The following is a 16,654-nucleotide window of genomic DNA, read 5'->3' on the forward strand; positions in this document are numbered from 1 at the left end:
AGCAGTGCCAGCTCCGTGCTGTGCCCAGGCTGCTGCTCTGGTGCCACTGCCAGGCTCAGGCTGCCCTGCTGCGGTTTGGGAGCTCTGGATGTGGTTCTGTGACACTGTGGTTGCAGAAACCATGCACGAATTCCAGGCTGGGTCTGGATGACTCCACATCCTCCTGCACTCCTGGCAGTGGTTGTGGGAAGGGCTGGTGTGTTCCATGAGATCAGCGTTGCTCCTTGTCCAGGTGTTTGTCCCTAAGTTTTGAGGAAGTTCAGGATTTATCATCACCCTTTGGCAAAGAGAGCACAGCCTGGAGGTGTTTGGGGTGGAGATGTTTCTAATTCTGTTTGTGTTCAGTGCTGCAGATGACCTGTGTAGCCCCAGCCCTGGGATTCAGTGTGGAATGTTCAGTGTGTGGAATGGAGTGGGAAGAGGCAGATCTTCAGCTGGGATAAGGAATCTCCTTGAATCCTGCCCTTGGCAAGGACAAAGAGATGGCAGTGGGGCAAATCTTCACTGTCGACTGAGCAGGTGAAGCTCAGGTCACTTAAAGCAGGGTCAGTGTGGGGTGTTTGGCTTTGCTGACAGGAGTCCTGTGCCTTGGTCACTGCTGAAAGGTTCAGGGGCTTCCCCTTCCCCTTTCCTTCCCCTTTCCTTTCCCTTCCTCCTTTCCCTTCCCCTTTCCTTCCCCTCTCCTTCCTTTTCCTGTTGATGTTGTAGTTAGTAATTGAAATTCCTCTGTGGTATTGACCAGGCAAAGTGTTCTCTGTTGTACATGTTGGAAACGTTTCCTGACATTGAATCCATTGCTGTGGGATCATGTGGTGGGTGAAGCAGAGTTTGTCTCTCCACCTTGAGTCAGTGCAAATCATAGGCACAATTTTGGCTGGAAATAGTCAGGAAAATGTGTGTTCATTAATGTGCCTTGAGAAACCAGACATTACACTTTGGTACTGCAGACATTAAAACTGATGTGTTACAAGAGATTCTCTAAATGCTCCTTAAAACAACTCCCAAGGAATTTTTTTCTTATTTGCCATTATTAGTCCTGAAGCCCTCCTGCCTCCTCTTCCAGAAGGAAAACAGGAGGGAATCATCTCCCTTTCCCCTCACTGTGTGCACCCTCCCAAACACTTGTCCCGTTGTCTCACCTGCTCTGATTCCGGTTGGACTGGGAGCTCTGCAGATGGCGAAGTGCTCCATAAATCTGCTGGAGTGATTGGGAATGGCACAGTGAGCACCTGGTGGGAGCCAGCGTGACACTGGGATGCCTGTGATAACAATCTTTGTTTAAAAAAAAACAGTTCTGAGGGTCGGGAAGGCTCAAGCCTTCCTGTTTCCAGGTCATTCCAGGGCAGGGTTGACACAGGGGACACTCAGGTCCACACACTCCCTCCCTGAGCTCCCTTCAGCTGGGGTACAGTTCATTCCACCACAACAGATGGAACCAAAATCATGGATTAAATGAATCCAACAGACTTTCTGCGGACTTTTTATGAATGTTTTTCAGGAATGCTCACTAGATTGTGGGAGGGATATTTGTGCTTACAATAAAAGTTGGGGAGTGATAGGAATGAAGTTGTACTGAATAATGTGGGATCTGGGCATAGAATAAGAGCAGGGATGTGCTGCTTTGGGCTGGGGTAGAGATAATTTTCCTCCCAGGGGCTGCTCTGGGGATGTGTTTTGGGCTTGTGCCGAACACGGGGTTGATGGTACGGGGGGGTTTCATTAGTGCTGAGCTTGCCCAGCCCAAGGCCTTTCCTGGCCCTCACGGGGCCATGCTGGGGAGGGATTTGGGAGTGTGTGGGAGGAGACGGGGCAGGGACAGGTGACCCAGCTGGCCCGATGGGATATCCCAGACCGTGTGACACAGATGAATGGACAAAGGAGGAGATTTTGGGAATGATGGCCTATTTCTTCCCGAGTCTCTGCCCCGTGTGAAGGGGTCCTGCTCAGGGGTGCTGAACCCCTCCCTGCCCACGGGATGCAGGGAATGAATTCCTAGCTTTGCTTTGCTTTTGCTTGCATGTGCGGCTTTTGCTTTCCCTATTGAACTGTTTCTTTCAACCCATGACTTTTCTCGCTTTTACCCTTCCACTCTTTCCCTGGGGGAGATGAGGGAGCAGCTGGGGGGAGATTGGGGTGACACCCTGAGTACAGGAGGACTGGAGCCCCAAGGGGAAATCTGCTTTTAGGACCAGCGACTCCAGCAATTCCCAGCATAACCCATGGCAACATTTCCTTCCCAGTGCTTCCCAGCAGCCGGAATCTCTGGCATCTGCACACGTCAGTGTGCTGCCGTGTGCTGCTGAGACAGGACATCTGTGCAGTGTCACGTTCCTGGGATGTCACATTCCACCCTGGAATGGTTTTTGATGTTACCTGGAGCCGGACATCTCCTGGTTTTTTTCACTGCTGCTTGTCAGAGCTGCTCTGAACTCTGCGTTCTCCACAGGCTCAAGCACGGAATGCATACCCAAAAGATGATAAAACTGGAAAGACTTTCTTCAAAAAGGGTTATCTTGGAGGAGAGGAGGGAATGGGCCCGTGGAGGTGACAGGTGACATCCCAACATTGGGATGAGGCAGAATGAATGTCCACCCCTGTATCCAGCTGGGCTTGGGCTCAGTGTCCAGTTTTTGATTTGACACTTCAGGACAGATGTGAAACAGCTGGGCAGAGTCCAGAACCACACCAGGGGGTCAGAAGCATCACTCAAGAAGGAAGCATTGAACAGATTGGGCTCATTTATTCCATCATTATGCTTTTCAACATTTTTGGGTCTGTAGGTTCCAGCATTCCCAGTGTTAGGTGCCTTTCTTTCTCTGTAGGTGCTCATGGCATTTCTAGAGAACTGAAAAAGCCTTGTGTCTGTTCTCTTTCCCTTTCCTGCCTTTCACAGAGTCCCAGAGGCTTTATGAGCTGCAGGTTGAAAATCCCCTGTCTGGACAGAATGAACCTTTCTCTGAGGCCACACAGGGAGGAGAAAATGCCAAGGTCTGAAGGAATAACAGGATGAATCTGACATGGAGGAAAGGCAGAGCTGGGGTGCTTTTGTCCATGTTTTTCCTAATCTGAAATACAAAAGTGTCATTTGGAAGACACATTAGGAATGTCATGGGATGACAGAGCAGTGTGGTGATGCCTGAAGATAGGGCAGTGACGCTTTGAATTTCCGAACTCCCTTTTCCTCTGTGGATGTTTGTGGTTTTCAGGTGTGTGGTGGCTCAGTTGGAGCTTCTGCGGAATCCCAGATGCAGGAAATTTTCATAATTGTCCAGGACAACACTCTAGATAGGGAAAGGAAGGGAGAGCAGATATGTGGATAACTTTTGCATCCCTTGTTCCTCTCTTCTTCCTGCTTGGGAAGGCCTGAAAATGAAATTGCTGGGCTGGAGCAGTGCCTGGGTGTGGGAGCTCTGCAATAACAGCCTGAGCAGCACTAAAAGGGACAAAAGGGCAGGAGTGAGACGCTCCTGGACTGGGAGGGAAGGGCTGTGTGTCTCCAGAGAACCGTGGTGTGGGGATTTGCAGAGTTGTGCAAATCTGCAAATCCTCACTTGAGCTGAGCTGGGGCTTTGGATTCTTCCTGGGGTTGGCAGTGTTGGCACGAGCTGAATTGAGCTCAAATGCACTTTTTCTGCCCTTGCATTGCCCAGCTCATCACTCGCTGTGCTCAGAGGGAAGCGGGCTCAGGCTGTCTGAGATGGAAATCATCCCCTTGATGATGCTCTTGGATCCACGGGCTTTTGATTAAGTTATAGTTAATGGAATGACTCTGCATTATTTATTACCCAGCAAGCTTTGATAGGAGACTGGAGGTTAAGCTCCAGCTCGGGGAAGGTGAATCCTGAGGGCAGCAAGGCTCAGATTGATCAAGTGTGGAGGTGCTTTCCCTGTTTGCTCACTGAAATTGGGTGAGCCAGAGTCAGTGCGGGGCTGGGAGTAAAATACTCTTGTTTGTGATCAGCTGTAATGACTTGCTAAACCACCATGTAAAGAGGAATCTTTAGTGCCTGATAAATGATTCACAACACTAAACAGTGGGCAAAGGAACGTTTTCCCTCTTTAGAAGGCAGTGCAAACAATGGGAAGGGACTGTGTGTGTGGGTTTGGAGGGCTCGGTGAGGTGAGCAAACCTTGGAGGTGCTGCCGGACAAGCAGGGTTTGCCCCTGGTGTATCAATTTTTGGATGTGGATTTCAGTTTTCCTGGGGAAAGATTTTTTATGTGCCTGCATTTGGTGGAATGGGCTGTAGAACAAGATGGAATAACAGCATTTCTGTGTGAGTAACAGTAACTACAGCAAATGGCAAAACCCCAAACTGCTGCATTAGGGAGGAGGGAGCCGTGGATCCTCCATAAATGATGCTGCTGAGAGCAAGGCACTGTGCATGATTTGATATTTGTTCCCACAGAATTGTGCAGTGACCATGCATCAGTATTTGCTAAATTAGATTTTGTTTCTGCTGAGGAACAAAGTGCAGTGACTTGTATTTCAGGAAGCACTTCAGAGATAAATTCAGTCTCTCTCTCTCTCTCTCTCAAGCATTGCTTCCGTGGATAATAACATGGTGTAAACCAGCAGCTACAATTCTTCCTTGGTTTACATCACCCTGGATCTGGCCTGGGATTTAAGTTTAAGGAATTTCAAGTGGGTGGGAGATGATTTTTTCCTACTCATTTCCTTTGCACTTGTCAGGTCAGATGCCTTTGTTGGTTATTGTTGTTTACCTCCTGACAACTTGGGGCAGGTTTATAGTGACATAGTTTGATGTTCATCTCAGTCTGGAGCTGCTGGAATTCCCCATCAGGCAGGGGCTGGGAGGGAGCAGCAGCCAGGGCAGCTCATGCCTGGCCTGAAGTGTTGCTTATTTGAAGGGAATAACAAAATCCTGCTCTGAGTATTCTTGAATGGTTGAGTCTCCTGTTTTTCATACACATAACCTGGTGGGTTTGGTCACTGTGCAGTTGACTGTCACCACTGCCACCTCTGGGACACTGAAGACATTGGCTACCAGTAGATGCTGCCCCACTGCAGTGACTGGGGTGAACTGGTGCTGCCCCGGAGCCCTGCCAGCCCTGCTGCTTTAGGGCACCTCTAAACCTGCAGTGACTGGCACCAGAATGGTCCTGGCTCATGTGTCGAGATCATTTTGGATTTACAGTGGAACTAAACCTCCCCCGAGCCTCTGTCTCCACTCCTGGAGCTTGTCTTGTCAAAAGAGCTCTGGTCTGGAGGACGAGGATGTTGTTCCTGCTCCTACCACCCTTCCCTTCTCTCCATTGCAGCCCCACAGCAAAGCCTGGGGGGTTTGGAACTCTCCTGCTCAGCTCATCTGCTCAGCTGATGTTTATTTTTCACTGCAGTGTCCGGTCACGTTAAGTTTTGTACTGTGTGGATGAAGCTGTGTGTTACAAACTGCCGTGGGCAGCCCGTGGTTCAGGGCTCCAGTTCTTCTGTGAGAGTATTGCAGAGTAAATATTCCATTATTTCCCTCGTGAGGAGCCCAGGGTGAAGCCAATTAGCCTGGGGACTGTTCAAAGAGGGCCTGTTGCACAAAAGAACTGTTGGAAGTGGAGACTTGGTTCAGTTGGATGAACCAACACGTGAATGGATTGAAAAATTGAGTCACCATCAGTGAATTACCATTGGTGGTAATTTACCAGATAAAGATGTTTTCCTAAAGTGCCCTGTGTTTCCTTAAATGATTTAATGATTTTGGAGGTCTTTTTCAGCCTAAATGATCCTATGATTCATTGGGTTGTGGTTTTTCTTTGCCCTTGGGTTGGGGGAAGGCTCTGAGCAGTGCCAGGTGTGGGGATGCCGTTGTCCTTGTCTGGAAGTTCCTGCAGTAAAACGGCGCTGACAGATTCATTTCAGGGATCCACTCCCAAGAAACCACTCTCCAGAATTGAGAGGAGCAGGAGGTGCTGGCAGAGCCCAGACTGGGCTCAGCTGTTTTCCCTCCATCACAAATCGGACAAATGCCCACAAACCCATCCCCATGATGAGCCCAGGGGGTCACACCCTCCAGAGTGAGCCCATGGAGAGGAGATGAGGAGCTGGAATATCCACAGGAACACACCTGAGCTGGGGTTAAAAGCAAAGCTGGGGGGCATGATGCAGCATTCTCATCTCTGGGTGAGGAGTTGAAGGTGCCTCGTGTCAGACTTTAGGTTGGGGAGAATGTGCCAGAAATTTGGGAGAATTGTCCTCTGTCAACCCCAGATCCACCTGGAACTTGCCAGCACAGGCACCAGCGCTGCCCTTTCATATCTTTCTACTTATTTGTGCTTCTGGGCCAAAGGGATAAAGGGAATTGTTTCTGCAATCTTCACAGGAGAAATTTTGAATTTGAGATAAGGTTTTGTCAGTCAAGGATGAGCTGAACTAACTCAGACCTGGAAGCAAATGATAGAACACATAAATTCCCTCAGCTTCCCGGATTTCTTTCTGTGCCTGATGACTTTTTCCAGCAATGTCCAATATAAATGAAGTTCCCTGCTATTACAGCTATTACAGAATATATTACTGCCCAGTTTGGCAGCTTTTGCAAAGCTGTTCTTTGTTTGCAATAAGCAATTTTCTTTTATCTGCGCCCAGAGCACCTCTGGGTCAACATCGTGAACATGCAAATATTTCAGTAGATTGATTGGATACATCATAAAACTCAGTCTTATTTTTCTATTATTTATTTGTTCTTTCAGATAGATTTATGTCCATTTGTGGCACAGGCAGTGGTTGTGGAAGGATGGGCTGAGTTTGTGGATTTTGGAGCTTTCGTGTGACCTTGGAAGAGCTTGGAACATGGTGTCTCTGACCTTGAATTTATTTCCTGAGCCTCGTGCAGCCTCGGTAGCTTTTATACCATCAGGAAATGGAGAGATACAGCCTCTTTAATTTCCCATTTGCCATAAATTGTTCTGATGAACTTATGATTAAAATAAAAATGAGCAGGAGGGACAGTTCAATATCCCCCCGCTGCCCATTGAGCATCACTGTGGTTGGAGAAAGGATTCAATTGAGCTCCTGGATCTTTGGTTGTTAAACCAAACTGGGCTTCATTTTGCCCCTCTGTGATCACAGGAATATTCCCAGTCCTGTGCAGCTTTCTGGCACTGAGCAAATGGCTTTTCCAGTGACCTCCCCAAAATAAATGGAGCCCAAGTGGAGGAGTGGATTTCTCTCTTAGGTAGTGACAAAAAGCCCTGAGAGAGGCAGCTGCCAGGTGCTACAGAAGCGCAAAATATTCCAGTCAAGGAATCCTGTGCTGCCCTCACTTTAATCCCTGGTGGATTGTGGGGCTGTCCTGCCTCTCATTGATCTAATAAACGTGCTACAAAAAGATTCCCTGGGTAGTAAATAGGATGTACTGTTTTAGATTCATAAAACCACAAACTCTGTCTTGTGGGGAGAAGTTCCACACGGAACGTTTTTTGCACCCAAAGTAGGTCAATCTAATTATAATTGGCTTTAATGAGCACCACTCTGCAGTTCTGTACCTGTAGCTGCTTGGCACTCAGAAGTGCAAATGCCTTTGCTGCCTTTGAAAAAACAAACAAAAAAAGAAGGAGAAATCAAAGAAGTAATTTCTACTCTAATGCATTTTGACTTGAAAGCCTCTGCTGTGCCCATCGGCAGGGTAAACAATCCAGCATGGGTGGGAAGAGCTGGAGCAGAGGCAGAGGCCAGCAGCTCAGAGGATAAAGGTGAAACTCAGTGGTTGGGCCACAAGACTGACCCTTCCAGCTGTCTGGAATTTGGTTTTGTGTGGAGGAGTTCTTCCACTAAAGCAGGGAGGGCTGGACCAGTTTGGAGTGAATTCTTTGTGCCTCCAAAGACGTCCAGGTACAGCAGCAGTGAAGGGAGAGGAAAACACTGAAGAGAATTTGTCTTTTAGGCTGTTCCCAAAATACATTCATGTACCTGTGTCCCCAGAGAGAAGAAAATCTCATATATCCTGTTAGTGCACATCGTGGGTCTTTATCTTTGGGATGCAGTGTTCCCAGGTACTGCCTTGGGCAGGGGAAATGGATTTGAGGGAGGTTTGTGGTGTTTCACTGGTGTTACAGGAGAGGGTTTTGTTCTCAGAAGACGCAGCTTTGCAGAGCTCCTCAGAGGTACTGACTGAAGATGCTGTGTGTGTCGAGGCAGAATGAGGAGCACAAACCTTTCAGAACTGTCTGGGAGAACCAGCAGCCCCCCAAGGCAGGGTCTGGCCAGTGATTTCTTCCCTGTGTCCTCCCATCAGGTCTAACGGTAGTGTAGGTGCTCCTGCTGCTGTCTTTTGTTCCAGTGAACCATTCCCAGAGTCATTCAGTGGTCAGGCTTGGAAGGCACTTTACAGGATGCTTTGTTTCTGCACCGTGTCCTGCTCTTTTTTGAGCCAGGACAGGTTTATTCCTGACCTTTGGCCATGCAGGTTTCAGGGAGCCTTGGCCATCCGGGCAGCTCTTGGTGGCTCAGGCCCTCACTCCGTGTGAGTCCCTTCTGCTTTCTCAGGATGTGGCACTGCCTGCACACTCAGCCCTTCCTCTGCCTCGTGTCCAGGTGGAACTGGGGGAGGAGACAAACCCCTCTGGCATTGTCCCTGGAACTGGGGAAGAAGGAGACAACCCACTCTGGCATTGTCCCTGTGCTGTTCTGTGAAAAAGCAGGGCCTGGCACCTGGTACAGGTGAAATCCCAAATGCAGAGTGTGATGGGAGGATGCTGGGTTCTGTGGTGGGCTGGGGAAGGGTGGCTGAGGAAGGAGCTGTCCCCAGGGCCAGGCAGCAGCTGTGAATCCAGCTGTGCTCACAGCTGCTGAGAGCAGAGCCCAGGACGTGTCTGGGGGTTTGGGCTCCACATCCCTGCAGGGAGGAGTCCAAAGCTTCATCTCCAGATTTCACTTTTCTCTGTTTCCTGGGACAAAGAAACCTGGTGGGAAGAGCCCTGTGTGCTCTGTTGGGATGGTGAGGACATTCAATATTCACCTGACACCCTCTGACTTTGTGCTTTTGTCTTTTCTCTTGCCAGCCCAGAACTGCAGTCACACATTGCAGGGCCCAAACGGGACAATACAGAGCCCAGGCTTCCCCTATGGATACCCCAATTATGCAAACTGCACGTGGACAATCACTGCTGAAGAGCAGAACAGGATACAGCTTGTTTTCCAGTCCTTTGCATTAGAGGAAGATTTTGATGTATTATCCATCTACGATGGGCTGCCTCAGCAGGGGAATCTGAGAACGAGGTACAGTGTTCATTACAGTGATGTTTATAAACATGTTCCCCTTCCTGCCACTGGGATTAAATCTGGCCTTGGATTTTCATGCTGAAATAAACTGGGAGTGTTTCTCCATGAGCAATTCTTATAGTTGTTTTGAATTCTTATCTCTGATAAGGCTTGAAATGTTTCTCTGAATGCCTGACAGTAATGATTTATCAAGACTCATCCTAGACATCCAGAGGAGTTAATTAGGAAATAGAGCAGGAGGGAAGCAGAGTTAATGTGCAGAGAGCTTTCCTCAGTCCACACGAGACTCTGGGAGTGGGAGGATGGGCTGTGGGGCTCAGTGATTGCTCTGCCAAAGGCTCTGTGGCTTTTCCCCCAAAATCTGGGCTATTCCTTAACTCCCAGTCCATCCAGCAGCTGGACAGGGCTGCATTCCCTCCCGTCTGTTGGATCTCCAGGGGTAAGAAGTGTTCAATAATCCAGTTTAGTAAGAAAACTCCCCATGGCTTCTCAAATGAGGCTTTCAGTGTTAAAGAAAGTTTTGTGGGAGGCCGATTTTGAGCAGTTGCCGTGGCAGCAGATGCTCTGTGAGGTGTCAGCTGTGGAGCAGTCGTGATCTCAGGCCAGATGGAATCGGCAGGGTGACTGGGGACATGGCTGGGGACACGGCTGGAGGTGCTGGTGGCAGCTCCAGCCCGACAGCGATGCATTCAGAAACTCCCGGAGCAGTGGCAGCATCCAGGCTCTGAATCCCTGGCAAGAATGCTGGAGCACTGGAAATAGATTTTCCTTCAAACCACTCGAGTTCAGGACAAATCCATTGACCTCAGTGTCTTGTCTAACCCGAGTGGAGCATCTGAGCTGCACCCTGGTGGAAATCAGCTCTTTATGTAGATTATTTCAGTTATGCAAATAAATCATCTCCTCATCTGGCAACTGTGCTTGAGAATCACTTTAATTATGGGACCTTGGCATTTAATCAGGAGGTTCAGTGCTTTGCTTTGGGGATAATGGAAAGGTGGAAAATTGGGAGTAAAATCCAGCTCAGGAAACTTTGTGTGGTGAGAAGTTAATGCTGCTCTGAGATGCAAGAATATCCTGGTTGTAAATAAAAGTAGCAGAAAGGGACCTCCCAAGTGTGAGCTGGGGCTTTGCCCTGAGGATCTGTGGCTCTGCACTGGGGGAAGGTGAGGAGACAGAAAAGGTCCCCCCCTCTGCATCCCTGGTGAAGTTCAGGTGCAGCTTGGGCAGGTGAATGGGAGCTGGGGGATGGAACCAGCAGCAAAAACCACGTGGGAATGCTCCATCTCCAATGAGGAATTCAGGAAATGGAGTGTGTTCAGGGCAGACAAGTGAAATAAAGGGGGAAAATAAAGAGGAATTTCTAGAGGTCTGAAAGCACTTAGAGGAGGCTTAGCAAAAATGAACTCCTGCATGGTGGGCATTAGCTTTCCTGCTTAGGACATTTGCTTTTTGCCTTTGGACATTTCTGGGTTAGTAACTTCTAAGCCTGGAGTTGGCTTCTTTGAGCTGTTTCATGTCTCATCTCTTTGTTCACCAATTTTAGTGTTTGGGTAACGCTCTGGTGCACAGGGTGGGGTTGTTGGGATGTCCCCTGATCCTTGTGGGTCCCTTCCATCTCAGGAGATCCCAGCTATTATTTTTGGTACATAATCTCACCTCATTAAACTCTAACTGTTGCCTAACACTGGGTTACTTCTTTTTTCTCCCTCTTTTCTCTTGCTCATGGCCATCAATTTTGCTTTTTTTTCCTACCTGTTTTCCAAATGTTCTCAATTCATCACTGAGGCGCAGCCCTGAAGATGGATGACCACCTGTCACTCATCAGAGCTCACCCAAAATGAGCTGTGAGCAAGGGGAAAAGAAGGGATAACTGGATTTCTTTGCTTCTTCCCCTCTCAAACTTGTATTTTTGAGCATCCCTGATGCATTTCAGGTCCTTCCCACCCCAGACCATTCCAGGATTTCCTGGGAAGGGGTTAATGTTTTGTTCATTGTGTGCTGGCAAACACCCTCTTGTCTTGCAATTTAATGTGGTGTGAAGGTTCCCTAATAGAATAAGAGCAGCCCTAATCCAATGAGGCATTTGCTAATAAACAGCTTTACTGGATATTAGGGAATTTGCGTTGCGTGTTTGTGATGAGGACGTGAATATTAAATGGGTTTCAGTGCCTTAATTTAGACATCCAGGGCTGTTGTCATCTCTCAGTGCCATGACTTTGCTTTGTTTGCTAAAATCAGAGCTCATTTCCAAGTCTTTGTGATTCCAGCTTCTCTCAAATAATCAGGTTTTTAGAATCCTGGAATGGGTTAGATTGGAAGGGAACTTAAATTCTATCTCATTCCATGCTCTGCCATGGGCAGGGACACCTTCCACTAGCCCAGCTTGCTCCAACCTGGCCTTGGACACTTCAGGGATGGAGCAGCCACAGCTTCCCTGGACAACCTGTGCCAGGACCTCCCCACCCTCACAGGGAAGGATTTTTTCTGTGTATGTAACCTAAACTTCCCTTTTTTCAGTTGGAACCCATTCCTCCTCGTCCACCAGAATTTTCCCAGCTCCTGGCTCCCAGCAGGAACCACTGTGGGGGAACTTTCTGTGAAACCTGAGAGCTGTGGTGGCTGCAGAGTTTTCCTTGATGAGGGACATGAGGATTTGGTTCCTGTCCAGGACTTCTCCTTCCTTCTCTTGAGCTTATTACACCAAACCAGACCCTCCTAAATGCTCTTCCTTCAAGTTCCCAACTGCTGTGGGATCAGGGAGTCTTGTGGATCCCTGCAGTTATTCCAGAACAGTCTTTTCCCAGTTCCCATTGTGCCTTGTGATTGTGTCATTGTTCGAGGTCGCTCCAATCAGGTTCCCTTCCTGATTGCCTTCCCACTGTGCTGGGCTCGGAAACTGCACAGAGCTGACTACAATTTGAATTTTTGGGGTTATTTATGGCACTGAGATTGCTGTGGGATCTGGGAGACTCTGCACCTCTTTGTGTCAGACTCTTGTTCCATGACATCCCTGACATCCCTGACATCCATGACATCTTGTTCCATTCAATGACAGAACCATGTGGCTTCCCCCAGATTTTTCATCTGCCGATAATTTTCAGGACACTTTTAATGTAAGAATCTTAAATCATTTGCAAATTCCCTGATTTAAAGCTTCAGGCTTGTACTCAGATCCAGGGAAAACACGTTTACAGTCTCCCTGTGAGTCGATCCTTGTAGCTCGCTAATTCTGTTTTCCCAGCGAGACCTGGTGAATTTACACTCCAAATAGAAGTGGTCAGCTCAGAAGATCAGATTTTTTATTTTTTTCCTTCCAGAGATATTTAAAACTACATTGGGAAGCCCAGGGAACAGAACAGGGGATATTTCTACCAGCAGAGACTCCTCACTTGTAAATGGGCTGAGCAGTGCTGAGGTTTCTCAAGCTCTTCCAAATCTTGGACTTCCCTTCCCACCTGTTGTGGGCAGGGAATTGTGTCATCCTCTGGTCTCTTCTTGTTCAAACAAAATGTTTCAATGATGCTGAGTTTATTTTACTAAGAAAACGTTTGTTTGAGGCTGTGCATCCAGAGAAAAAGAAGTGCCAGAGCCTCAGCAGCGCCGGTTGTGTTTCCACAGGCGTCGCTCAGAGGTGTTTATTGACTCAGCTGGGAAGAACCTGCCCGTTCTGAGGAGGGTTTTGCAGAAGTTCCCGTGCCTGCAGACTGTGCAGGGTCTGGGGAAATGTTTGCAGTCATTACTGCAGTGGGGTTCTGTGCAGAGCAGAGAAATCCTGCTGCTGGCACAGGGCCCCGCTTCCCTTGCAGCTCACGTCCCGCATCTCACAGCGTCTCCTCAAGTTGCTTCCAGATCCTCATCCTTCTTCCCTGACAAGTGGCTGAAGAGTGAGGAGAAGGATTGCCATCAATCTGCTGTGTGAGCAATTCAGAACCACGTTTTGGGCCATATTTAAATGACTGGAAGTTGAAGGATTTTGTGTGAACTCAGGAACGATGTGATCCTTGGGATAAGAGCGGAGTTATCTCTGGGCTGACCTAATTACAGCTGCACCAGGAATTACCTGCACCTTGCATGTTTCCCTGATAACCTTTTAATTACTCTTTGGAAAAGCTGCTTGGGTGACTTGTACTTAATTACCAGTCAAGAGCACAAAGCTTTTGATCTTAAAAGCAGCAAAAGGGAGGAGGAGAGGAAGGGACAAAGGGAACTGGGGAGGAGAGAGTTCCTCCAGTGTTGCTGTGGCTTGCAGAGATGCAAATTTGGGGTGAAACAACATCCTGGGGTTCATTCCTGGCAGAGAAATTCCTGGAAAAACAGCATTTGTCAGCTGGGAATGCACAGAGCTGGTGTTAGGAGTTTGTGTTGAGTCACCTCTGGTCCTTTGTCGCTGCCTCATGTCTCCAAGGTGACTACAGTTCTTTTTGCTAAGGAGAAGGATAAATAAAGCAGAGGGCCAGCTAAATCCTTTGTCACCTTTAGTAAACATCTGAGCCCTACCTCCCTCTCCCCCTCAGCAGAGTCTTTTGTCACTTCCCATTAACTCCATGGGAAAAGAAACACAACAAAACCCCACTTAAATTTATGTTCTCTGCTTTGTAGGATAAAATCCACTTTACTTGTTTTTTCTCTCTGGGAAGAGCCGTGTTTGAGCTGTTCCAGCAGCTTTAGGACCCTTCAGCAGCATCCCTGTTTTGTTCTGAGGAAGTGCTGAGTGTTTAAACTCTGTCTGCAGGATAATTGATGAAACTGGAGCTGAAAGTCTGGGAGAGGTAATGGAGTTAATGCAACTGCAGCACGGCTCTGCAATTTCGATTCAGTTTTTCCATATTTATTAGCAGAGGGTGCATCAGGAGGAGTGATAAAAGCAGCTGATTCAATCAGAGTGGGAGCTCTTTCCCTGGCACCGTGTGGAATGTTGTAGGCTTAGGAGGAGGCTTGGCATGGGTATTTTGGCAGCCTCTTCAGAGATGGGGAAGGAGCAGTTTTGTCCTGCTTTAGGGGTTCAAGGACCTGCTTTCACCTCTGCTTTCCCACGTGTGAGGTGAGACACACAGGCGAGGTCTCTGAAGGTGTTGCTGTTACTCCAATAATATTTTTTCCCCCATATGGTTTTTGTTTTCCCTCAAACTGGTGATTAACCACGTTTATAGGGACAATCTCCCAGCAAAGCCTGACAAACCCCATCCCTGGCAGTGTCCAAGGGCAGCTTGGAGCAACCTGGGATAGTGGAAGGTGTCCCTGCCCATGGCAGGGGTGGAATGGGACAAGATTTAAGGTCCTGGGATTTTGTGAGTCTTGCTTTAAATTAAGGTATGTGAAGTGGATTAAGTGTAGAAAGATCTTCTGTAATTGAGCAGCATCTACTGGATTTTAATTAAGGTTCTGCCCTGGAACCACGTTTGATGGATCCATGAGCCCTGGCTGCTGTTGGTGAGTGAGGCAGGGGTATTTTAAGTTAAGTTTAAACAGCCCATGAAAATTCTGGGGAGAATCCTGGTGTCCTTCATCTTCCATTTCCACATTGATGGAATTGTTTAAAGCCTCCTGTGCCTCTGGCCTGGAGCTGTGGAGGATGTGAGATGCTGAGATGTGCCCTGGCCTGGCTGAGGCAGCAGCAGGAGCTGGTGGGACTCTGCTGTGACCCCTGATAGCAAAATGCACAAAACTTCCCCCCTCAGCCTCTCCTGCTGAGGTTCAGCTGCTCTGGGTGACAGCTCAGGGATCCCAGGGCATTCCCAGAGCCCAGGACCATGTGTTCCTGTCTGGATTCCCCCAGCTGCTGGCTGGTTTCTCCTTCAGGGGAGCCCAGCCCTTGCAGACGTGGGGAGATGGTGAGGGCTGCAGGTAAATCCAGGCTCAGGTGGCTCTCAGGGCTCACTCCTCCTTATCAGAGATGGCTCATGATAAACCCAACTGGTACTCCACTAAGAAATCTTCTCTGGAGTTCTAGATCAAGTTTATCTTTTTATCATCTTTTTCATCGGTTTAAAGTGACACAGTCACAGCCACTTCGAGTCACTCATTTCAGACTCAGCTGCCTTCATTCTGAGCAGGAATGACAATTCCAGCCCCAGTGGGGAGATTTTTGGGGTCAGAGGGAGTGAGATGAGGTTTTTTTAGCAGTGGAAGGAGGGAAATTGAACCAGCCCACGGCCCTGGCAGGGTGCTTCTCATTTTTAGATTGCTCTGGGAGGGAGCAGGGCTGGGTGAGGGGGGTGAGGGCAGCACAGGGAGCTCTTGGTTGTTGCCCAATTGCTCTGTGACGAGGAGGTGGCTCCAGTCTGGCCCTGCCTGTAGGAACCTGTTCCAAAAGTCTCTTGACTACATACAGAACCAAACCTATAGAAATAAGGTGAGCAGGATGGTGGCACTGCCCTCTGTGGAGCCAGGATGGGGTGGGCAGTGCAGCAGAGGGTGCAGGGGAAAGGCAGAGCACTGGGATGTATTGGGAATCCCTCCCAGGAGCAGGGATCAATCCTGCCCAGAGCCCAGGAGCTGCTCTGCTCCCTGGGCAAATCCCTTATCAGCTTTCCCAGCTGTGAAATGCCATAATCCCAGAATCCCAGAGAGCTGCTGGCCTGAGAGCTTCTCCATCCTACCTTTCTTGTGTTTCAGGCTGTGTCAGACATTTGTGCCTGTTCTCCAGGCTGTAGGACCCTGGATTCCTGCACTGAGAGCTGCTGGAGCCCTGGGTGTTCCCAGCACCTCTGCTGTGGCAGCTCTTGCTCCTTGTTACCCACTTGCCCTGTGTTTAGCAATAAACAAACCTTGTGTGATTTCCAGGGGGTTCCAAGAACTTATTTCTCCCATTTACTCAATTTCACACCCCTAGTGACTTTTTTCTTTTTTTTTTTCTTTCCTTTTTTTTTTAAAGAGAGACAGAAATAACCCAAATCTGCCAAGTTCTGAATTGAAGCCACTGAGCCGTGCTTGGGTTGTATCCAAACTTGTCTTTGTTTACTCAGAATGTCAGCTCAGATTTGCCAGGGGGTGACTGAGATTTGATGAACTTTCCTGTGAATTTGTCTTTTCCTTCCTCTTGGTTTGTCATAATGAGGCTGAGAACAGAGGTGCCAGAGTTGGATTTCATGGAACTGTGGAAGGGTTTGGGTGGGAAGGGAATTAAAGCTCATCCAGCTCCACCCCCATGGGCAGGGATTTCCCCAGTCCCAGCTCCTTCCTGTGCTGGGAGCCCAGGGCTGGAGGCAGCTCTGCAGGTGAGGTCTCACCTGAGCAGGGCAGAGGGGATAAAATCCCACTGCAATCCCAGGAAGTCTTGGAAAAATGAGCGTGGAAGTGACGTGAGAAAAATAATAAATCACATCCAACTCCATGCTCTTCCCACTCCACTGCATTGCGTGGAAAATCAAATTTATTGAAATTTTTAATGCCCAGTACCTGTCCCCAGTCTGAGCCATGA

General features: G+C 48.5%; 1 protein-coding gene across 4 annotated transcripts in view; it reads left to right on the forward strand.

Annotated features, from left to right (window-relative positions):
• The window catches only part of CSMD2 (CUB and Sushi multiple domains 2), a 274,223-nt gene that overhangs the window by 17,660 nt on the left and 239,909 nt on the right, over positions 1-16,654 (forward strand). For all 4 annotated transcript variants that reach the window (XM_086863203.1, XM_086863206.1, XM_086863204.1 and 1 more), the window contains one exon: positions 9,012-9,228. In XM_086863203.1, coding sequence (XP_086719329.1) covers positions 9,012-9,228 — 217 coding nt within the window. The remainder of the gene's footprint in view (positions 1-9,011; positions 9,229-16,654) is intronic.

The sequence above is a fragment of the Cyanistes caeruleus genome, chromosome 26, assembly GCF_971803275.1.
Source record: "Cyanistes caeruleus chromosome 26, bCyaCae1.hap1.1, whole genome shotgun sequence".
Taxonomy (NCBI): Eukaryota; Metazoa; Chordata; class Aves; order Passeriformes; family Paridae; genus Cyanistes; species Cyanistes caeruleus.